Source organism: Strongyloides ratti, assembly GCF_001040885.1.
Source record: "Strongyloides ratti genome assembly S_ratti_ED321, chromosome : 2".
Lineage (NCBI taxonomy): Eukaryota > Metazoa > Nematoda > Chromadorea > Rhabditida > Strongyloididae > Strongyloides > Strongyloides ratti.
In genome coordinates this window covers 15,601,401-15,625,927 of record NC_037308.1, presented here as the reverse complement: position 1 = coordinate 15,625,927, position 24,527 = coordinate 15,601,401, and the positions used below count along the sequence as shown (strand labels likewise).

Sequence of the window (24,527 nt, the reverse complement as noted above, 5' to 3'; positions counted from 1 at the left end):
TTTATTTGGTAAAATATGTTTCAACTGATACTGACAAATTTTATCAATTTTTTCTTTATTAACTTTAAATTTTATTATTTTATCTTACTTTATTAAAAAAACATATAGTTTTAATTTTTATTGTCAAATAAATATAATACTATTGCAAACTTTATAAGCATAAAAAATAAATAATAATTTTGATCAGTAATGAGAGATATATTTGTTTTTATTAAACATTTTTGCAATTTATCTAGATTATTATTAACACAATCAATTTTCATACAATATGTTAATTTAATTAATTCTATCAATAAGTTTGAATCAATTTATTATTTTTTTTTTCTTAATATATTAACTAATTATTGTAAATAATTAAAATTTTTTTTTTATTTTTCTTAGTTATATTAAAAATTATAAAAAAAATTTTTTGTTTTAAAGATATTTTTAAAAATTTTAATTATTGTAAAGTTAAATGAATATCTTATTAAATCTGTTACTATTACAATTTTTATAAAATTTTTATAAAAATGTATTTGTATCAGATTTGGATAGAGATAAATAAGAATAACTTTACAAAAGTCATAAAGATTAAAAGGGGAAGTAATAAATTTATTTTCTATAGTAATGTTTAATTTATTATATATATATATATATATACCTTTTTTTAATGAAGATTTATTATATTTAAATATGATTTAATTTTTTATGTTAAAAAAAAAAATTGTTGTTTGATAAAATGTATATTTCCAAGAAACAAATATTTAATTAACATTTTTAATGATATTTATATTATCAAACATTGTTTTACTAAAAATATTTATGTCTTTTTTTTAGAGAGAAAATATGATTTTTTATAAAAAAAAAAGTTATAAGAATGTTAATTATTAAATACAAAAAAAATTTATTAAAATATCAACAATTTTAAAAGGTAAGATTTATGTTTTGCTAACAAATTAATTAAATGTAGCAAAAATGTTACTTACTTTTAATTAATTGTGTAAGATACTTCTGCTTCAGGGTGTAATTTTTTCATTTCTGTCATATAATCTATAAAAAATTCAACAATTTTTTGAGCATCCTCTTTTCTTAGATTAATTGAACTAGCACTAATTGAATTTTCAACAATTAATGGTTGTGTTGTACCAGATTTTCCAGAATTGTATTTATTTTTTACACAATCTTCAGTTGTAATAGAACTTGCAATTGTAAGTTTTTTAGTTATAAAACCATTTTCAATTTCTCCCATTATATTTGAAGAACCAACTCCAATATCACCTCTTCTATCACATCGATAAGCAAATGTTGCAATATTTGTTGTTGTTAATGTATGATAATTTGGATTAACACCCCATGATAACATTCCATAAATTAATGCATTTTTAAGATCCTCTTCAATAATATATTTTGAAACTTCAGCAATATGAAATTGTCCTGGATATGCTCTATTAATATTTTCTTGAAAATATGTCCATTCAACTGGTGGTGATCCTTTAATTGTTATAGTCATTGTCCTTTTTCCTTTAGAATTAATTGCTCTAGGGGTAGATGTTAAATCTATATCACCAACAGTACATGAATTGATAACTTTAAAAAATATAAATAATAATGTTATAAATTGATAAAACATATTATGAAAAATGATAAAATTTATTCTTGAAATTTTATTTTATATAATAAATTATAGTATGATTAATTTTATAATAAATGGGATTACTCATATTTAAATAGTATATATAAGTTATTTTTATATATTTTAAATAAAGTAATTTTAAATGAATAATATATTTAGTTGATTGTTGGATTTTCAGTAAATTTAATACCTCTTCCAAATGAAAGTTGAGCCATAAATGCATTCAAAATTTGCGTCATTTGTATTGAATTTACATTCAATCCATCAATAGTTATTCTTGCATCTAAAATAAAATCACTTTTTGTTACTGGTGTTGTACCAACATTTTTTGAAATACAATTTGTCCCAGTAAGAGCTTGTGTATAACCAGTGACATGTTTTGCAACAACATCACCTTCAATTTCATACCAATCAAAATTTGTTGGAGTTCCTGATGCAGCTTTAACACAATCATATACTAATGGAGCTGCATATGTTGGTGTTATTTTATATAATCCTGCATTATAACCATTATCCTGTAATGCCAATGAAAGAGCACTTGTTAAATCAGTTTCTGCATTATTTTGTGCTTGTGATTGAGATGATGCTTGTCCTAAGAAATATGTCATTAAAGTAGTTGAATCAGTTGGAGGATATGTCCATAATGTTGGGGGAAAAAATTTCATACTTATTGTTGGATTCTGATAATTTTGTGTCCCAACACCACTACCAGAACATCCTAAAGAATATTTTACAAATGATAGTAAAATGATTAAATAATATAATTCTTTTTTTGAAGTATCCATAACTAAGTTTAAATTATCCAAAAGTGAATGATACTTTATACTAAAAATCTTATCTTTTTATAGGAAAATTTTTATGAATTAAATAATAATAAAAAAGTAAAATTAAACATTTTGTCAAAAGAATTATGGATATAATATTTTTAGAATAAAATGATATAACAAAAAAAAATAGGTAAAAGTTATTGTCCAATTTTAATGAAAAAAGTAAACATTTATTGGTCATTTTTTTATATTTATTTATTTTTACCTTTTATTAATTTTTACATTTTACTATCATTTTAATAAAAAAAAAAGTTTACTTGTTTAATAATAAATAAAAGTAATTTTTCTTTGAAACATTAATAAATGTATTCAACAATGTATTATTTTTATTTCATATTTATATCTTTATTTTCATTTTCACAATATTTTCATATCATCAAATATCATATTTCAATAACAATGCATTATTATATCTTTTAATTTACCATAAATGGTTTAATTTTAATAAAATTTATATAAAAACAAAATTTAAAATAATTTAAAAAATTTATTTAAAAATAAATATCAAAAATAAATAAAAAGTTTTACAATTTAAGAAATTAATGGTTGATCAATAAATTTAAGATTATTATTAAAATTTAATTTAGTTATAAAACCATTAACAATTTGATTCATTTGTTCTTCATTAACTGTTAAACCATCAATTTTAATTGTACCTTCCATTGGAAAATCTTCATATGTAGCTGTTGTACCAAAATTTTTATTTATACAATCATTTCCTGTAACTGCTTGTGTAAGTCCACCAACTTTTTTAACAACTACTCCTCCTTCAACTATATAAAATACAAGTGGTGCATTGTTACCCTGAAGTTTGGCACAATCATTAACTTGTGGTGCATTATATTGAACAGTTATTTTATATAAATTAATATCATATTGATTATCAATTAATGATCCAGTTAAAGCATTTTGTAAATCATTTACTGCATTATTTTGTGCATTTATTTGTGTTAATGGTTGTTGAGGAAAATAACTTAAGTCTGTCTCTGATGTTGTTAATGGATATGTCCATGAAACTGGAGTATAAAATTTAAGTTGAATTGTTGGATTTTGGTATGTTTTTGATGTTCCACCAAATGATGAACATGAATTAGTTGATTGTACTAAGAAAAGTATAATAAATAAAATTGGTAACATTTTGTTAAACATTTTAAATATAAAATTAATAAATAAAAAATGTGTTAGAAAAATTTTTTTAAAAGATGCTTTTATAGTAACTCTTTAATGATAAAAATGGACATAAATTTTTACAATTAAAATATGCAACAATAAAATAATTTGATTAAATAAATATTTTAAAAAAAGATAAACATTTAATATAATAAGAGTCTGGACATTAAATAAAATTTCTTTTGTTAATAAGTTATTTCACTAACAAATTGAACATTACTTCCAAAAGAAAGTTTACTCATCATACTATTTGCCAATTGACGTAAAGAAAAACGTGTAGTAATTAAATTATTTATAGTTACTGTAGCTGTTAAAATATTTTCTGTATAAGTTAAAGGATTCGCAGCAAAACTTCTTTTTGAACATGAGTCAGCTGATAATGCTGCTGTACCACCAATTGTTGCTAATTTTGTAATAGCACCACTTTCAAGAATTCCAATTGTACTACCAACAGCATTTGTTACACCAGTTGGTAAAACTTTATAACAATCATGAACCATTTGTGGTTGATATGTTGTTACAATTGTCTTACCTTGTGGTTCAATACCAATTTCTGTTAATGAATTAACAATAGCATTTTTAATATCATTTTCAGCATTATTTTGTGCCTCAATTTGTGTTAATGGTTGACCTGGAAAAAATGATAATGTTGTTTGAGCATCAGTTTCAGGATATGTCCATAAAGCAGGAGGATTAAATTGTAAAGTTAAAGTTGGTGATTGAATAATAGACATATCATTATTTGATCCAGAACATCCTAATAATACTATTGGAAATAGTATATATAAAAATGAATGAAAATTTAACATTATTATCATAACATCTTTACTCATCATATCTTACTTATATACCAGAAGATGATTGTAAATAAAATTTTATAAGTAAATACTTAAAATTTTACCTATACAAAATGTATATTATAATATTTTATGATTAATTCATTGTTATTAAATAAAAATAAATAAAATAAATTTTAAAAGTTATATTAACTTAATACTATTTTACAATCAATTGATAAAAAGTGAATTTCTTATTATATTAAAATATTGTATAATTTCATTGTTATATATATTTTTACAATTTACTATACATTATACTATTCATTATTTGTCATAATAAAACTTAATTTTATTAATTGTACCTTATAAATACAATTTTTTATTAATAATATTATGAATCATTTAAAATTAAATATATAAATATAATAATTTATTTATATTTAATTGTAAAATTATTTTTATATTTTAAAATGATTATTATTTATATAAATCTTTTTATTATTAATATTCCTTTTATTTTTGGATGTGCTAGTGATATTGAAGGAATTGATTGGAAAGAAATATTTGGTCCATTTGTATATAATATTAATGGTTTAAGATATGGTAATCAAAGTGTTACTTTTATACTTAAAACACCACCACCAACAAATTGGTTATATTATGATAATGTAACAAATGTTTTTAATGTTGAAGGAATGGATTTACCAGCTCAGGAACAATCTTCTGAACGTGCCTATAGAAATGCTAAATGGACAATGTCAGCTGTATTAAGAGATTCAATTCGTGAAGCTAAAGCATCTAGTTATGGTGAAAATATAACACTTTCATATAATCCAAGAATATTAAAAGGATGTAGTAGATTTGTAATGACTGATAGTGTTAAAGTTAATAAAACAATTGCAACAAAATATATTGATTATTATGTAACAGAAATTGGTTCACAAACAAGTCAAAATGTATGTGATGAAGGTGATGCAGCAAAAGTTTATTTTGTACCTAAAACAGCTGGTAATTTTTTGACAGAAGATCCAAATCCAACAGTTGAATTAACAATGTTAGTAACAAGAGTTGATTGGAATTCTACAATTTTAAAAAAAATTGTTAATGGAATGTTAACAAAACTTAGAAAATTAAAATTAATTCCAGAATCATCAAGTACCAATATACTTACAACAAAAATTATTTAATTAATTATATTTGAAAATTATTTTAACCATTTAACTTTATTATAATGATATAAAATAATATTTTATAATATTGTATATATTAACCTGCTAACACATAATTTACATATTTGTCCGTGAACCTAATTTAGGTTATTAATATATCACATTATTATTATTGACAATTAATTACCACTATAATGATAAATGAAAACATATAATATAACGTAATATGATTTCTTTTCTAAAATCAAACAAAATCCATTAATATGTCCCGATTCTTGAATATTCTAATTATTTATATAATAGACCAACATACAGTTACCTAAAAGATGTTGACTTCTAAAATTTTTGATTAATGAGCGGTACTCTCTATAGGAGTTTTACTTTAATGACACTGATATTATTTTATAAGAAGAATGACCTTCAAAAAAAAAAAAAAATTTTTAGGTATCAAGATGGCAACTTTATTCCTTTTTAATATTAAAATCTTCTTTATAAACATTTTAACGGTATATATATATATATATAGTTTGTTAATCATGGCAAATAAAGTATTTAATATTAGATAGGTAAAAGTAGGATGAGTTTTACAATAATTAATATGAAGTACGCCTTACAATTTAATTAAACGGTTGGCATAATTTTTCTTTACTTACCACATTCTTTTAATTAAAATATGTTTTAACAAATTTATCTACAATAACTTAAATATTTTTATTTTATTTAAATATTAATTATTCTAAAAAAAAAAATTTTTTTTTTCTTTGTATTTTTATAATAATAGAAAAAAAATCTCATAAAAAGTAATATATTAATCATTAAAAAAGATCATGTTTTTGAAATATTAATTGTTTTCTTATAATATTATAAATTAAAACCACTTTTTTTTTTAATAATGCCAATAATAATACAATTTTAATAATTATTTTTTTCTACTATTATTTATTAAAAATTTTTTTTTTATTCCTATAACATATATTATTAACTTTTTTTTTTAAAAAAAAAACCTTTACATGCATGATCATGTTACCTTAATACATTTTAATTTTTCTGGAACAAATAAATGTTAATATTATAGAAAGTGGGTTTGGATTAAATGAACATGTTTATGCAACAACTATATATATATATATATAATTCTTATTCAAAAAATAATATTTTTACTTAAACTGTTTCAGAAACCTTTTTAAATTTATATATATATCATTTTTAAATGAAATAATTTTTAACAATAAAATATAAATTAATGTTTAAAAATTTTTGTTATCCTTGTCTTCCTATATATATATATATATCCTTAACTAGTTACCTCATAATATTTTCCTTCCGTCTCTTTTCTTTTATAAATTTTCACCCTCAAAAATCATTAACTGATGTAAAAGAAATAGAAATACATATAGTATTTTGTTTAGAATTTGTAACACTTTTATATATAAATAATATAGATTAATTTTTAAAATTTTCTTACTATATAATAATGATGATTGAATACACAACCATATACATCATCAAGTACATAACAAATTTTTATTAATTTAAAACTTTTATACTAATTTATTTTTTTTTTGTGTTATTTTTATAATTTATCAAATACTGTTCCATTTTTCTATATCTTTTTTTTTTATTAAAATATATTTCAAAACAGTATTTTAACTGTGGTGTAGAGGATAGTATAATAATACAAATTATTTATTTCTACTAATCTATTTTAAGTTATTTTATAAATTCTTAAACCAATTATAGTTAATAATAAAAAAAAAATAATAAAAATACAAAACACATTGATTTATTACATGATTTTATTATTTTATTTGTAAATATTATTATTTGTTAACATTTCAAATTTTGATCGTAAATTATTTTAATAGATTTTTTACTTTTTAAATATATATATATATGCATTTTTTTTTTACTTTTTTTTAGTAATATTTTTTTTTATTTTATTTTATCCTTTAACACTTTTTTTTTATTATTTTTCATCTATTATAGATCTCTGGGAATCAGTAAAGAAATAGTAAAAAAAAAATAATATAAACAATTTACAAATATATAGATTTATATATATATTTTTGACATTAAAATGAATTTACTATTTTATGGGATATTGATCCTTTATTTTACATTAACCAAGGCTAATATTCGCCTTTTATCTCCTACCTCTATATCAGAAGATTTTGACTTTTCTAAAGGTTCTCCAATTAATGCTAAATGTCATGATTTAACAGAAAAAGGTATGTTAATTATATATATAGATATATATATATATATATACAAATTAAACTTATTATTTTTTTTGAGTTATATATTTTTAATAAAATATAAATAATTATAAAAGAATCATATTAAAATATTATTAAACAAAAAAAAACTAGTTTTTTTTATATATTAATGTCTCTTTTTTTTAATATTTATCCTTAAGAGCTTTTAAAAAAAGAAAAGAAAGATGATTAAAAATTTATATTATAAATATTTTATGTTGTGTCGATAGTTTTGGAGAATAAAAAAAAAATTATGGTGTAAATTAATTTACAGTAAATTCTTTTTTAATTTCCGACCTTTCTATCTTTTATTCTTATTCAATTTTGTTTGAAAATGTCTTTTGTATGTTGAAATATTTTTAACTTTCATATATATATGTATTATTTTTTTTTAAAAGCATACAAATACATATATATATATATATATGGCAAATTCTTTATATAAAGTTTAAAAAAAATGTCCTTGATAGTAAGATGGTATATGTGTATTTCTACTTTGTTTTGTACTTTTTAGATTATTAAGAATATTAGATTAGGTGATAGAAAGATAATCATTATTAAAAAAAGTGCAATTAAAATGAAGTATTAAATGGGGGATTACGTAATTATTAAATATAAAATTAATAAAAATAAATAGTGATAAAATGATTTACCAATTGCCTCATATATAGATAATTGTTACTTTTATCAAGGTTGATTTGTATCGTTTTCACTTTTATATTAATTGTTCTTTTAATAAAAGGTTTTTCTTATCAAAAAGTTCATCTCTAAGAATGTCAAATTTATTAATAAGAAATGTTTATGTTAAATATAAATAAATTTTTCTTTTTTTTTTATTTATATAAATAATATATTATATAAATATCAAACAAATATCTTTTTTGACAATAAAATGTACCAACAAAATATTTAAACTTTTTTTTTATAATTAAATTTTTAAATTTTTAAGAAAAGAGAAATGTAGTAATTTAACCTTTAATAGGTATATTTTTAATAAATTAGATAATTTATAAAGGTATTAATATATCAGTCAAGGACATCGGTATTTAAGATTCCTAGAATAACATTAGAATGTTTTATTTTATGAAAAGATTAATTTTTTACAATTGGTAAGAATAAATTTATCGTAAAAAGGTTATTACTGACATATTTGTTAGTTAATCTAATAGTTTAGGGTAAAAAAATTTATGAAGCATTAAAAGTAGAACAAAAAAGAATAGTTTAACAATTTTGTAATGTCTTTTTTATTTTTTTTTTATTATTGTAATTAATATATAAAATATTTTATAAAATAATTTTATAAGTAAAAGATGAATTAAGATAAAATATTTTTAGATACAAATATAGAAACAATAATTTTGGGTGAATCATATAATGTTAGTTGGATTGATTTGGAAAAATTAAATGGTTTATATACAGTTGAAATTCTTGATTTTGATACATTTGATGTTTCAACATCAATACCACTTAAAAATATTATACCAAAACCTAATTCTGATTCTCATATATTTACATCAACAATTAATCTTAATAAAGATATTAAAGAATGTGATAAATGTTATTTAAGATTAGTACAATCAGCAACAGAAAAAAATCAAGTAGAAACATTAAATTTTATATCATGCTCTCTTGTTAAATTAGTTAAAGAAGGTGAACCAAGTGAAGCATTTAAAACAACAAATAAAGATTGTATTGAGAATGATGATTGTTTAAATGGTGGAAAATGTGATAAAGATAATAAATGTTTTTGCATTAATGGTTTTTATGGAAAAAAATGTGAAGAAAATAGTGATATAGAACATTTTAAAAAAATATTTAAAAGTAAAAATTATGAAGAAAAAGATTTTGCTGAAGGTGGTAATAAATTATATTGGAGAATTAATGATAATGAAGAAGTTGAATTTGTTTTACAATTTCCGGTAAATTCATGGGTTCTTACTGGTATAAGACCATTTAATTATAAAAAAACCTGCCCAGCAATTAATTATAAAGAGACAGCTTTTAAATTAGAAAATATTTCAACAAAAAAACCTTTACAAAAGATTGATGTTCAATTAAATTCAACAAATATATGTAAAGAGAATGAAGTAATGTTTGATTGTCCTGAAATTAGTAGAGAATGTGAAACATCCTGTGACTGGACAGCTCAACCTGATTCTATACCAAAATGTACTAAAGAATGTGGTAAAGAACCAAGATGTGTTTGTAAAGATGGATATGTTAGAGCTGGAAATTTAAATGATACTTGTGTTCCATTTTTACAATGTCAAGAAGAAATTGAAGAAGAATGTCCAAAAAATTCAACATTTTCAAAATGTGGTACTTCATGTGAACCAACATGTGAAAATATGTATGATAGTAAAGAATGTTTCTCTGAATGTGAGACTCCATCATGTACATGTATTGATAATTTTGTTAAACATAATGGAAAATGTATCTTTTGGGCTGAGTGTCCTAATGTTTTATTACATCTATCAAACACAACAGGAGAATCAATTAAACCACAATTTATTGATAGAGTTAAAGTGAAAAATAATATTTTATCTACAACAACGACACTCTCACCACCAAATGTTCCAACACCAAGTAGTAAAAATGAAGTAAATGGTGATTTACATTGTCCTATTAATGAAACAATTAATGATTGTGGTAAAATTTGTGAAGCAGATTGTCTTACAATATTTGTTCGTGAACAATGTACAAATTGTGGTGAAAAAGAATGTGCCTGTAAACAAGGTTATGCAAGATTAAATGGAAAATGTGTCTATTGGGGTGATTGTCCATTGACAACAGAACAAGTTAATATAACAACATCATTAGGAATCACGACAACTGCCAGTATTCCAACACAAGAAGATAGTGTTCCAGCAAGAGCTCAATCAATTAAAACTGTAACAAATGTTAATATTGGTGAAAAAAATTCATTTAATTCATTAAAAGAATTTACAAAACCATCAATAAATGATGGTGAGATAACTGAAGATGAAGCTGAAGTATTTGGAGATGATTGTTTTGGTGAATTTAGATATCCTGCTGGATGTTTATCTGGAGATTGTGACTATAGATTATCATGGAATTTAGATGACTTATCTGATAATATTGAATTTTCAATTGAAGCAAAAATATCAACAAACTATTGGACTGGTGTTGGTTTTTCAAAGACTGGTCATTTGACAGATTCTGATTTTATTGCAATTACCTCCATAAATAATAATTTAAATGTTGTTGATTTATACTCTGATACTACATCACTTCCAAAGATTGATAAAGATCAAAATATAAATAAATTTCATGGTGAACATACAAATGGTATGTTAAAAGCTGAATTTGTAAGACCAAGAGTAACACTTTTTGGTGATACAAAAGAGGATGCTCAATTTACTGATAAAGAATGTTTTAAATTTATATTCCCTGTTGCTGGAAAAGAATTAGATAATGGTGTTATTACAACTTTCCCAACAGCTCCAATTGTTTCAGAAAATGAAATATGTATTAAAAAATGTAAAGAATGTATTTCACAATTTAAATATCCACAAGGTTGTGAAGGTGAAGAATGTAAATATATTGCTAATTGGAATGTTGACAAAATTTCTGGTGAAGTTGAATTTGAGATATCATCTAAAGGTATTGGAAGATGGACTGGTATTGGATTCAGTAAAGATGGTTCAATGGCAAATTCTGATATGATTGTTGGTTGGGTATATGATGGTCAAGGTTTCATAACAGATAGATTTTCTTATAATAAAGATGTTCCTGTTATTGATGCACCTGATAATCAAGATGCTTATATTGTTAAAGGTGAATTAGAAGATGTAACTCAAACAATTGTATTTAAAAGAAAAATTATTACAACAGATACAAAAACAGATTTCCCATTAAATGAATGCTACTATTTCTTATTCCCAGTTTCTGGAGGTCGTATTTTAGCTAAACAAGTAGATGATTTTAAGAATCCTAAAACACCAATTGGATCTCATGACTCAACACCAATTGTTAGTTCAGAAAAAATATGTATATGTGGAGCTGAGATACCTACACCAAAAAGATTTAGGAGACAGGTTAACAATCCATTTGATTCAAAAGTTCATGTTACTGGTGAACTTCCACCAATGCCAAAAGAAAATATCCAATCATTTGAAGATCCACTCCGTTGTAGTGATGTTGTTCTTATCTCCTCTAACAGTGATGGTTTGACAAGAGTTAAAGATTATTACGCATTATCATCAAGTTTCGTTAGACCAGATGAATTTTATGGTGGTCAACAATCATTAAATAATATTATTAGTTATTTACAAGATGGTATTGTTACAGTTTCATTTTCAAGAAAACTTAATTCAAATGATTTTGTTGATCAAACAATAGATTCAGATAATAATAAAGCAATGACAATATTATTTGCTCAAGGAATATTACCAAATCCTGAAAAAATAGAATCAATTGATTTAGATGAATTGGTAAGTAATGGTGGTGCTCCAGGAACTGATACAAAATTGTATGTATTTGGTAAGAATTTCACTACCCCAGATAAAAGTAAAGAAACTAAAATTGAAAAACCAGAAATTTTACAATTCAAAGATGAGGGAGAAAAAGTTGATGATATATTTAGTAAAACTGGAACAATTGCTGTTGCCAATGCATCTGGAAGAATTCTTCCCAAAGCTGTTGATGATTGTGATGATTATTTTAAATATCCACCATCATGTAGTGAAGATGATTGTAAATATCTTGCAAAATGGATAGTTGATAATGGAACAATTACTGTTCAAATTAAGGCCAAACAATCAATTAATAGATGGACTGGTATTGGATTTAGTCCAGAAGGATCAATGTCTGGCACTGATCTTATTGCTGTTTCTGTTTTAGATGATGGTACTTCAACTATTACTGATCAATTTGTTCCAGATTATAATAAACCAACATTAGATACTGATCAAGGTATCTTTGATTTAGTTACTAAATATGAAAATGGTATTGTTTATGCTAAATTTAGTAGAGAACTTCAAACAAATGATAACAGTAATGATGTCAATTTAGAAGATGAACATTGTAATTTCTTTATTTATCCTGTTAGTGGTGGTGATATCATTGATAAAGCTGAAATACAAATTCATGATGAAATTCCAATTGTTAGTGAGAAAAAAATATGCCTTAAAGCTTGTGGTACTAGAAGTGTTAAAAAAGAACCTGTTTTAGCTATTCCAATAACTCCTGAAATTGAAATAACTACAACTAAATCAGTTGAAGAGACAAAATTACCAGTTGAAGAAAAAGAAACTATAACAACACCTTCAAGTGATAATAATACATCTGAAAATGAAAAATTAACAGAAAAAATTAGTGAAATTTCTACAACAACATTTGAAAATATGTCAGAAGATACAACAATTAAAACAACAACTGAAGAAGAGATAAACTTTGAAAATATAAATTTAAATCTTCCTGAAAAAACACCAAATGAAAATATTGAATCTACAACATTAAAATCTATTGAGGTAACTGAAAATGTTGTTACAACAGAAGAAGTACAAACAACAGAAAAAATACAAACAACTATAGAAGAAAAAGTAACAGAAGAAAAAGTTACTGATGAAGCAACAGCCACAACAATAGAATCTAAAGGTACTGAAGGAAATGTACCAAGTCAAACAACAGAAAATGTTACAGAAAATAGTGAAACAACATCTATGACTACTACAATAACAACAGAAAGTGTTAAAAATATAACAAGTAATGAAAATAGTATAACTTCTGCTGAAGGAATATTTACAACAGAAAAAAGTACTACACAATCAAAAGAAATTATTGAATCTAGTACAAATAAAGATATTGATGATGAAGATGATCAAATTAGTAAAAATATAATTAATTCTATTCAAAATGCTGGTATAATTAATAGTTCTGATGAACCAACTGATGGAATAACATTAATTCTTAGAATATTAAATAGAAAATGGGATGATGCTTTATTAGATAAAAATAGTGATATGTATAAAAATTTAACAAAAGAAGTTAAAGAAACTGTTCAAATAATTATTAAAGATAAATATCCAACATTAGCATATGATAGAATTCTTAAATTTAATAAAGGATCTGTTCTTGCATATGTTCATTTAGAAGAACAATCATTAATAGAAAAAGAAAAAAATGATATGAGTGAAGAACAAAAAACAGTTCCATCTATTCATGATTTATCTGAACATATTCGTCAAGTTGCAACATTAGGAACTATAGGAAAATTAAATGTTGATCCAGATACTGTTAGAGCATATAATAGTGAAGGAAATTCTATTGATCAAGTTTTATTAAGAAATTGGATGATTGTTGGATTAATTATATTTGGATTATTATTACTTTGTTGTCTTGCCAGTTGCCTATTCTTTTGTTGTTGTAAAAAAAATAGAAAACATGAAAAAAAAGATATCATTCCACATTATGGATATAATGATTATGATAATAAAGGATATAAATCTTCAATGAATAATGTTTCAGCAACTTATACAGTTAATCCAATTTATTCAACAACACCTGGTAGTGTTAATGGAACAATGAAAATTTATAAAAATAATGGAGCAACATCACCATCATCACAGGTAGGAACACAACAAATGTCAATATATACAGGTGGTGAAAATCAGAATACCGGTGATATGAATAATGTTCCAGAAGGTCTTGGAGAGACAACATATACTGAATGGCAAAGAGATGTTGCATCAAAAGATACTCCATCACATGTACAAGAATCAACAATTTATCAACCAGCTATCTCTTCAACATTAACACGTCAAACATCACCATACATAACATATCCAAATGAACCAACATACTACTCAATGAATAATGATCCAAGATATGGACATCCAATTCAACATCAAAATTCACCAATAACTCAGTCAGGTTATTATAGGCCGTATTAAAAAAAAAAGTACAACTATAAAATATAATACATTCACAATAATATATAATAAAAAAAAAATATTTCAAGAAGAGAAATAATTATATATAAATATACTATAAATTCTTCTTAACATCAATATCAATCTGTATAATTTTAATATAGTTCTTTTTTGGATAAGACGAGGTTAAATTTTTATCATTATTTTTAATAACTAATCACTAAAATAAAAAATTATTAAAAAAAAAAATTATTTTATTTAGCTCAATTTATAATAATTATAATGTATACAAGTTCAAAAAAAAGTAATAATTTTAAAAATTTTTAAAAATATCTATTAATAAAAAAGTTTTATAAGCACTATTAAAAATACAAAAAATAATTATACCTTTTATTACAAATCAATTATAAAGGTAATTATCTTTTATATTTATATTGAAATATACTTTTAATATTATTTGATAAAAAAAAAAGTGCTTATGGCATAGAAGTATATTCTTAAAAAGTTTTTTTTGTTAATATTTAAGATAACAAAATTATTTTAAATTTATTTTTAAGAAATATTACTTAGATTAATCTTTGGTATTGATGTTCTTTTTTCTGACATTTTATATTTTCTTCCTGATAAGATTGGTTCATTTCTTCCAACATAATATATATTAACATTTCTAGGTGATTTTCTAGAATTTCTTAATATACGCCTAGATGTTCTAACATTTCCTTGAAATCTTTTAAAACCACTTTTATTTTTTTTTCCTAAATTATGGAGTGTAATTAAAAATTTTTCAAACCAATTAAAAAATGACTAAATATTGATAACAATAAAAAAAAAAGATTAAGATAGATTAAATTAATTAAATATTATTATTAACATACATCACATGGACAACTTCCGCGACAATATTTTAACATCAATAATGGTAAAATAGCTATTATAGCAAGAATAATTAATAAAATACATAATGTTATCCATATCCATAAATCATCATTCCCATATCTTGATTCACCATTCCATTTATTTCTCCATGCCCATGGATCTCGTGGATCGTTTATATTTATATACATATTTTTAATAGTAAATATAAACCAAAATTGGAATGGCAAAACTTTTAGTTTAAAAATAAAAGATTGGTAGAGGGATAAAGGGTAAGAATAATGTACCACCATCAATACACCTGCTTATCAATCTTACATATACATTATGAATAATATTATTGGAACAATAAATTTATTCTATCCCTACTATATATTTATTAATATATTTTATGAGAGAGTGAAAAGTAAAAACAACAAAAGATATAAATAAATTTTTACCATTTTAAAAGTATATATTATTTTTTTTTTAAATTAGTATATAAATTTTATTACTAAATTTAAATTACTAATTAAATAAAATTGAAGATCAAATTAATGAATATATGACATTAAAACTTTTAATTATAAGTTTTTTTTATTATTATTACTAAAATTTATAGTAATAAAAAAGATAATAAAAAGATTATATCATTGAAATAATCAATTATACATCTAAAATCAAGATTTCGAAAAGTGTAATTGTAAATAAAATATCATTGAAATTATAATTTTTGGTTTCATAAAATTTAAAGATAATAAAACATTTTTGTTTTTATAATAAAGAATTGCCCTTCTAAGGTGCGTATTTAGATTTATCATTTCACTATTTAAAGAAGACATTTTATAAAATTATGCATAAAACTTTGAATACATAAAATATATCTTTTGCATTATTAAAATGGAAGGTAATTTTAAATATTCTAATTATAATATTGATTATGCTATTGAGAGAGCCTCTGAATTATCTATAAAAAATGATTCATTTTCTGGAATGTCTTCACAAACAGTTACTGGAGATTGTGTTATGTATGGTTTTTTTTTTATTATTATTTTTTATTTATAATAATATAATATTAATATTTTTTATTTTTTAGGGTTGAAAAACCAACAACAATTCTTATTGATGGTAATAGTTTAACTCCTAAAGATTTATCCATGTGTGGTGATATTAATGTTAAGTTAGCATTAAGTAAAGAATGTAAAGAAAAGATTATTAAAGCAAGAAAATTTTTAGAAAAAATTGTTTCCGAAAATAAGACTGTTTATGGAATAACAACTGGTTTTGGAACATTTAGTAATGTACAAATTTCTCCATCACAAATTGAAGAATTACAGGTTAATTTAATACGTTCACATTCAACTGGTTATGGTAATCCATTATCACCACCACGTGCAAGAATGTTACTTGCATTACGTATTAATGTTCTTGCAAAGGGTCATAGTGGTATTTCATTAGAAAATATTGAAAAATTAATTAAAGCATTTAATAATTTTTGTGTATCATTTGTTCCACAACAGGGTACTGTAGGATGTTCAGGAGATTTATGTCCATTAGCACATTTAGCTTTAGGAATGTTAGGTGAAGGACAAATGTGGTCACCAAAAACAGGATGGGATAATGCTTCTACAGTATTAAAAAAAAATAATCTTGAACCTATAAAATTAGGACCAAAAGAAGGTTTAGCATTAATTAATGGTACACAAATGGTAACATCTTTAGGAGCACTTGCTGTAACAAAAGCTTTTAATTTAGCTAGACAGGCTGATATTATTGCAGCATTATCATTAGATGTTTTAAAAGGAACAACACGTGCATATGATTTTGATGTTCATAGAGTTAGACCACATAGAGGCCAAAGTATTAGTGCTAGAAGATTACGATCATTATTACATTCTGATAATAATCCAAGTGAAATTGCTGAAAGTCATAGAAATTGTGGTAAAGTTCAAGATGCTTATACATTAAGATGTGTACCACAAGTACATGGTATTGTTCATGATACAATATCTTTTGTTAATGGTATAATACAAATTGAAATGAATTCAGCCACCGACAATCCATTAATATTTGCTGATAGAGAAGAAATTATATCTGGTGGTAATTTTCATGGTGAATATCCTGCTAAAGCTCTTGATTTCTTGGCAATTTCTGTTCAAGAATTGGCACAAATTAGTGAAAGACGTTTAGAAAGACTTGTTAATAATGAACTTTCTGGTCTTCCAACATTTTTAACACCAAATGGTGGTTTAAATTCAGGTTTTATGACAGTTCAACTTTGTGCTGCATCATTAGTTTCAGAAAATAAAGTTTTATGTCATCCAGCATCAGCTGATTCTATACCAACATCATGTAATCAAGAAGATCATGTTTCTATGGGAGGATTTAGTGCTCGAAAAGCATTGACAGTTGTTGAACATGTTGAAGCAGTATTAGCAATGGAATTACTTGCTGCCTGCCAAGCAATGGAATTTTTAAAACCATTAAAAAGTACTGAACCATTACAAAAAGTTTATGAATTAGTTAGGACAGTATCACCACCACTAGAAAATGATAGATATATGTATCCAGAAATTCAACATGTCATAAAATTAATAAGAGAAAATAAAATATATGAAACTGTTGAGGAACGTTTAATTGAAATAAGAGATCTTGAAGAATTAAATCCAAATGCTATGAGAAATAATGCTGGAAGTCCAACAGGAATATTTTCATAAAATTTTAAATAAATTTTTTTTTTAATATTTTAAACTATTTATTTTTAATAAAAATAATAAAGTTTAATTAAATATAAATTTTTATTTCTAATGTGTATTTTATAATTTTTTTAATACTTATATTATAGTAAACTTATTATGTCTAACTATATCTAATAAAATTTAACTTTTAAATATGAAAAATTAAAAGTATAAAAAAAAATTTTTTATTTATTAAAATACTATTTAAAATAAATAACAAAATATTACATTATTTCTATTAATATATTAATTATTATACCAAATTATTAAATAATAAGTTATTAATAATTAAACTGAGTTATGAAAGACCTTATTAGTTATTTGATTAAAAAAAGATTATAATATATTCGTTACTGATTGAATGAATAGTATGAAAATGTTACGGCACACGTCTTTGGACACATTCTTTCCATTAAATTTTTGTATCCCTTATGATTACATAATGCTTGTTTAGAAACACAATCAATTGCTTTATCAGTTACGACTGTTGTTGTATCAGTTGTTTCAGTTTGCCCACGAGTACCATATTTAGATGAAAGAATATTTACATATGGATTTTTATTTCTTGGTATTGATTGTGAAGTAACTTTTTTTGTAATTGTTTTTTTTCCATATGTATTTTTATTATTATTCTTTGTTTGATTTTTCATATGTTGCATTGTAATAATTATTGGTTTTGGTGTTGTATTTCTACTTTCTTTCCATTTTAAATAAAAATTATTACTTTTAACAGTATTTCTAGATTTTGTTGCTAATGGTACATAAGTATTTGTTGGAATGATAACTGGTTGACAAACACCACAAGTTCTTTTACATACTTTTTTAACAATTGATCCAAATTTAGAATCATTACAAAGATTTTTACGAAGTTCACAATCTGATGCATCATCAACACAACGTCTTTTTTTTTCATTTTCTATACGTGTTATAAGAGCATTTGCTGTTTTTGATTTAGTTTTTGGTGATTTTGTTGTAGTAGAAGATTTTATTTGTCCTGTCAAAATTTTTTCTGGCATTGGTCTATATTTATTAAATTGTGAATAAGTTTTTGTTTTAACAGTTGTAACTGGAACTTCATATGTTTCCTCATCTTCAGGTATCAGTTCTATTTCTTTATTATCTTCAATTGATTGTTCTGGTAACACTTCATCTTCATCTTCTTCAACATTTTTTAATTCTTCATCAATTTTTTCTTCCTCAATGTTATTATCAATCATTGTAGAATGTGGTTCATCAGTACTTTCTACAACCTCTTCAATTTCTTTTACCAATTCTTCATTCTCCTCACCAGTATTTTCATTATCAACCTCCTCATTATTATTTTCATCTACCTCTTTTTCAGTAGATCCACCACCATGTGTCCATGGTAATTGTTTATTCTCATTCTCTTCTTCTTCAATTTCCATCTCTTCTATCATTTTATTAACCTCATCACATGCATCACATGTTTTGGCACATTTTAATATCATTACTGCTCTATATGCTTCATGATCACAAAATATTTTTCTAGACGAACAGTCAGGATCTAAATCTAAAAATAAAAAAAAAACAAATAATAATTATAAATAAATAATAATAAAAAATACTAATTATTAAAATAAAATAAAACAAACCTTTACATATAATATCATCATTAAATGAATTTGATAATGAAAAACCATTAATTGATATAAAGAAATAAAAAATAATAAACATTTTTTTAAACATTTCTTTTTTTTTTTAATAAATATAAATATAATATAATAAATAGTTTTAGAATTAAAAATATTCTAAAAAGAATAATAAATTTATAGAATGATAAAAATAAATTTAATATATCAAATTATAAATTAAAAATATTATAAATAATTTAATCTTCTTTATTTTGAATACCAACCCAAAAATTTAAAAAGTAAAAAGATTTTTATAAAATAAAGTTTTAGAAGGTTAAATGATCAGGTCTAAGGTGATGAAATAAGCCTTATTTAGGTGGTAAAATCGTGTCTGTAAGCTTATCACTATAAGATTAACAGGTTACTGAATGTGAATGGTATTAAAAAGAAATATATTAGTATATTAGAAAAATTTTATACTATATATAATATTAGTTATAAATAATTTGAAAAATTTTTAGAAATACGATTATTATAAAAAGAAAATTAAGTATTAAAAAGTAATTTTACGTTAACTTTGGATAATTTTGAAGAAGGAGGTGGTTTTAATATGTAAATGGTAATGTATATGAAGTCATCTGATGAGATATGCTTCTGTTATTAATTATTTAAAATATAAGAATATACTTATTTTATGTGGGCACGTAAAAGATGGTAGTGAAGCGAGAATATTATATTTTGTGAAATCTTTTTCTGTAAGGTATTATGAAAATGTTATTTACAGAAGTGGTCATCTTATAAGTATACTTCACTAACTATATGTATACTTAAAAGTTAACATTAATATTTGTTTTCTAAATGTAAAACATTGTAACTGAGATTATTTTCTTCATACATATACTTTTATTAAATATTAATTTACGTTACTTTAACATCTCATTCAATATAGTTTGTAAGTTATTATTAAATAAAATAATTTAAATATAAATGGTTTTGATAACAGACCACTTTTCTTTTTAAGTTATATTTTAAAGATACATAATAGTAATAGCTATCATAAGTAATTGATGAAGATAAAATTATTAAGAATTGTTAAATATAAAAAATATTAATAAAATGGTATGTAATAATGATATCTTATAAATGTCCTTACAATTTGATGTCAATACTACATTCTTCAAAGTGGAACGTGATTATGAAATTGTAAAAAAAAATGTTTCTTTCATTACATTGTTTTCTCTATATTTTTAATATTAAAATTATACTTCACTTTCTTTTTACCGATAGATTGTCTATTATTATAATACTACATAACATGCTATTTTTAAAACTCATATTAAGTTTAAAGATATATCTTTCATTAAAGAATCTTTTATTTGATACTTACAATATTTTACTTCCAAATAGTAACAATTTACTATTTCATTTCTTATTTTTTTTTTAAATCAAATAAACTACAAAACAGGTTTTGGACAAATTAATTGCACCATATCTAATACTTTTTAATAAAAAAGATAAGTAAATTTCAGACATTTAAATGATTTTAAATATTAAAATTTATTGTAAAAAAATATATATTTTTATACAAAGTTATTTTAAGTAAACTGTAATAAAAAAAAATTAAAAATTATATAAATTTTTTAATTTTTAAAAATTTTAACATAAAAAAAAATTTTTTTTATATAAAATTAAATAAATTTCTGATAACTAAAATTTTATATATAAAAATAAAAATATTTTTTTTAAGTATAATTAATAAATAATTAAACTATTATTAATTTAAATAAAATATCATACATACAAATATAAAGAGATAATAATGAATATAATTAGATATATCAAAAAATAAATATGGTAAATATCGGGAATTGGATATATATATATATATATATATATATATATATATATATATATATATATATGTATTATCTTTAAAAAAACATTTTTAAAAATATTATTGTTAACATTTAATTTAATCAAATGAATGATTCTACAGATTTTAATATTTATTATACTCCTATTAAAAGAAATTTATATTATCATATAATTTTTGGTGGATATCAAATATTTATTCTTATTTGTAATTTAATTATATTAATAAAAGCAATATCAAGTATATATTTAATAAAAATGCCATTATTACGTATTAATATTGTTATTTTATCAACAGCTTTTTCATTACAATCAATTTTACAAGGTGGGCAATCAGCATTATATGTTTTTTCATATATTTTAAAAAAAGATATAAATATTGATGTATGTTCAGCTATAAGACTTTTTGGTAATACTGTTCATGGAATTGTTGATTTTATTCCATTTAGTCTTGCTGTCATACGGTATAATATAATTTTTAGAAAAGAAAAAAAAATGACATTATTTTGGATTTCTCAGGTAATTTTAGTTATTATACGTTTAACAAATGGAATATATCCAACTATATCAAGTACTTCTAAATATGTATCAAATAGTGCTTGTGGTTATGTTAAAAGTAATAGTGATAATTTTATGAAAGGTCTACAAATTTTTTCAATTTCTTCTGAAATAATATTTCCAATAATAGCATTTATAATAAATATAATTATACTAGATAAAGCATCAAGGAATCTTAAAAGACCAGAAAAAGAAAGTGGAAAAAAAGAACAAAAACAATTATTTTGGAGTTTAACAATACAAATTTTAATGCCATTTTTTTGTCATTTACCATCTATTCATTTAGCAATCTTAAGAATGACCGGTAACTTTTTTTTTATTATTTTTAAAACATTCCTTATTTATTTTTAGGTTTTCATGAAACTGTTCTTCATGTTATTATTGTAGATACTTTAAATACTATTGCTTACTCACTTTGTGTGTTTTTATCAATAATGATTATAGACAAATTAAGAATTAATATTTTTTATATAATTTTTTAGATGTTTAATCATAAAATTTAAATAAATAAAATTATAAATAATTACATTTTTTTATAAATTATTTTATTTTTATTAAAATACTTTTTTTTTTATATAATTATTTGTTTTGTATATTTTAAAATATATCTATAATAATTAAATGAAATAATAATTATTTTTGTTGTTATTATATGTCTATATAAATAATAAAAAGTTTATGCATGTTAATGCTAAAATTTATTAATAAAAAAAATAATAATATTTAAAAAAATATTATAGTTTAAAACAATTTTTACATCATTTTTAATGTAAATAAACATAAAGAACAACCAATTTTTACATTATATTTTTCAAAGATTCATGAATGTTTTATTATACAAATTATATTTCATTGTACTTTGTAAAAGTTTTTTATATAATATATTTACAATAATTTAATAACAATTTCAAAAAAAAAAAAATATTGTTAAATATTGTTTTTATACAAAAAAAATAGTTAGAAAAAATTTTAATTGTTAGAAAATTTATCAAAACCAAAACAATTTATAAAAAAAGAATATTTATTAAATTCTACGATATTAAATTAATTTACAAAAAAAAAAACATCTATCCGCAAATTAAAAATGTCATTTTATAAAATACTTTATTATATAACTTTAATAATTTTATAACAATTTTCATTTATTTTTTTTTAAAATAATGATAAACTCAAATATTTCTGCAATCTTTGTTAATACTACTAATGAGTATTTTTATTATAACCTACGATTTAGTATTTATCAAATAATAGTATTTTTATGTAATACTTATGTACTAATAAAAATATTAAGCAGTAAAGAATTTCAAAAAATGCCATTGTTAAAAATTAATATTCGAACATTAACTAGTGCATATATTATTCAATCTATTTTTCAAATAATACCATCTTTTTTTTATTTTTATTCATATATTTTGAAGTATCAAATAAATTATGTTATATGTTCAGGAATACAAACATTTGGTAATACTGTTCATGGAACTGTTGATTTTATTCCATTTAGTCTTTCAATTATAAGATATAATAAAGTTGTAAGACAAACTAATAAACATTTTTGGATTTTTTGGATTTTTCAATTATTTTTTATAATAATAAGATTATTAGCTGGAATATATCCTACAATATCTAAAGATTATGTTCTTGAAAATGATTTTTCTTGTGTATATGTTAGAAATATTCATGATACTTTTATGAATGTATTAAGAATGTTATCATTAACATTTGAAATAATATTTCCAATTATTGGTTTTATTGTAAATATTATAATTTTATATAAAACACTACCAATGTTCAAATCCTCAGTACGTAAAGATGAAAGAAAAGAACAAAAACAATTATTTTGGTTTATGACAATACAAATTTTAATGCCTTTCTTATTACACATACCTTCTATACATGTTTTTATACTAAGAATATCAGGTATATTTTTTCATTCAAAATAAAATAATTTATATATATATATATATATTTTTTTTTAAATATTTTATTATAGGATTTCGAATTAGTCTAACATATCTTTTTACCTGTGAAACATTAAATACATTTGCCTACTCAACATCAGTTTTTATTTCTACATTATTTGTACCTAAATTAAAACATATATTTTTTGGAATTTGTTATACTTCTCCTCATTCAAATAATAGAACTGTAAAAAGAGTTCCATATTAAATATACTTAAATATATTTTGTTGATTTTTATTATTAATTAATAA

General features: G+C 21.9%; 9 protein-coding genes across 9 annotated transcripts; 4 read left to right on the top strand and 5 right to left on the bottom strand.

Annotated features, from left to right (window-relative positions):
* Positions 1–967: 967 nt before the first annotated feature.
* On the bottom strand, positions 968–2,397 carry SRAE_2000495300 (Hypothetical protein; the record flags this gene model as incomplete). The annotated part of the gene is made up of 2 exons (XM_024643898.1): positions 968–1,566; positions 1,803–2,397. The coding sequence occupies 2 exons, from the start codon at positions 2,395–2,397 to the stop codon at positions 968–970; spliced, it is 1,194 nt and encodes a 397-aa protein (XP_024509519.1).
* Positions 2,398–2,970: 573 nt separating this feature from the next.
* Positions 2,971–3,576, bottom strand: SRAE_2000495200 (Hypothetical protein; the record flags this gene model as incomplete). The annotated part of the gene is made up of 1 exon (XM_024643897.1): positions 2,971–3,576. One exon carries the CDS (start codon positions 3,574–3,576, stop codon positions 2,971–2,973), a length of 606 nt encoding a protein of 201 aa, XP_024509518.1.
* Positions 3,577–3,794: 218 nt separating this feature from the next.
* On the bottom strand, positions 3,795–4,445 carry SRAE_2000495100 (Hypothetical protein; the record flags this gene model as incomplete). Its single annotated transcript, XM_024643895.1, has 1 exon — positions 3,795–4,445. One exon carries the CDS (start codon positions 4,443–4,445, stop codon positions 3,795–3,797), a length of 651 nt encoding a protein of 216 aa, XP_024509517.1.
* A 413-nt stretch (positions 4,446–4,858) lies between these two features.
* SRAE_2000495000 (Hypothetical protein) lies at positions 4,859–5,575 on the top strand (the record flags this gene model as incomplete). The annotated part of the gene is made up of 1 exon (XM_024643894.1): positions 4,859–5,575. One exon carries the CDS (start codon positions 4,859–4,861, stop codon positions 5,573–5,575), a length of 717 nt encoding a protein of 238 aa, XP_024509516.1.
* A 2,059-nt stretch (positions 5,576–7,634) lies between these two features.
* SRAE_2000494900 (SEA domain and Epidermal growth factor-like domain and Trypsin Inhibitor-like, cysteine rich domain and DOMON domain-containing protein) lies at positions 7,635–14,726 on the top strand (the record flags this gene model as incomplete). Its single annotated transcript, XM_024643893.1, has 2 exons — positions 7,635–7,785; positions 9,148–14,726. The coding sequence occupies 2 exons, from the start codon at positions 7,635–7,637 to the stop codon at positions 14,724–14,726; spliced, it is 5,730 nt and encodes a 1,909-aa protein (XP_024509515.1).
* A 531-nt stretch (positions 14,727–15,257) lies between these two features.
* SRAE_2000494800 (Hypothetical protein) lies at positions 15,258–15,769 on the bottom strand (the record flags this gene model as incomplete). The annotated part of the gene is made up of 2 exons (XM_024643892.1): positions 15,258–15,509; positions 15,581–15,769. 2 exons carry the CDS (start codon positions 15,767–15,769, stop codon positions 15,258–15,260), a joined length of 441 nt encoding a protein of 146 aa, XP_024509514.1.
* A 688-nt stretch (positions 15,770–16,457) lies between these two features.
* SRAE_2000494700 (Histidine ammonia-lyase) lies at positions 16,458–18,274 on the top strand (the record flags this gene model as incomplete). Its single annotated transcript, XM_024643891.1, has 2 exons — positions 16,458–16,585; positions 16,654–18,274. The coding sequence occupies 2 exons, from the start codon at positions 16,458–16,460 to the stop codon at positions 18,272–18,274; spliced, it is 1,749 nt and encodes a 582-aa protein (XP_024509513.1).
* Positions 18,275–18,645: 371 nt separating this feature from the next.
* SRAE_2000494600 (ShKT domain-containing protein) lies at positions 18,646–19,990 on the bottom strand (the record flags this gene model as incomplete). Its single annotated transcript, XM_024643890.1, has 2 exons — positions 18,646–19,826; positions 19,909–19,990. 2 exons carry the CDS (start codon positions 19,988–19,990, stop codon positions 18,646–18,648), a joined length of 1,263 nt encoding a protein of 420 aa, XP_024509512.1.
* A 2,027-nt stretch (positions 19,991–22,017) lies between these two features.
* SRAE_2000494500 (Hypothetical protein) lies at positions 22,018–24,483 on the top strand (the record flags this gene model as incomplete). The annotated part of the gene is made up of 4 exons (XM_024643889.1): positions 22,018–22,621; positions 22,669–22,738; positions 23,819–24,234; positions 24,308–24,483. 4 exons carry the CDS (start codon positions 22,018–22,020, stop codon positions 24,481–24,483), a joined length of 1,266 nt encoding a protein of 421 aa, XP_024509511.1.
* Between the last annotated feature and the right edge of the window lie 44 nt (positions 24,484–24,527).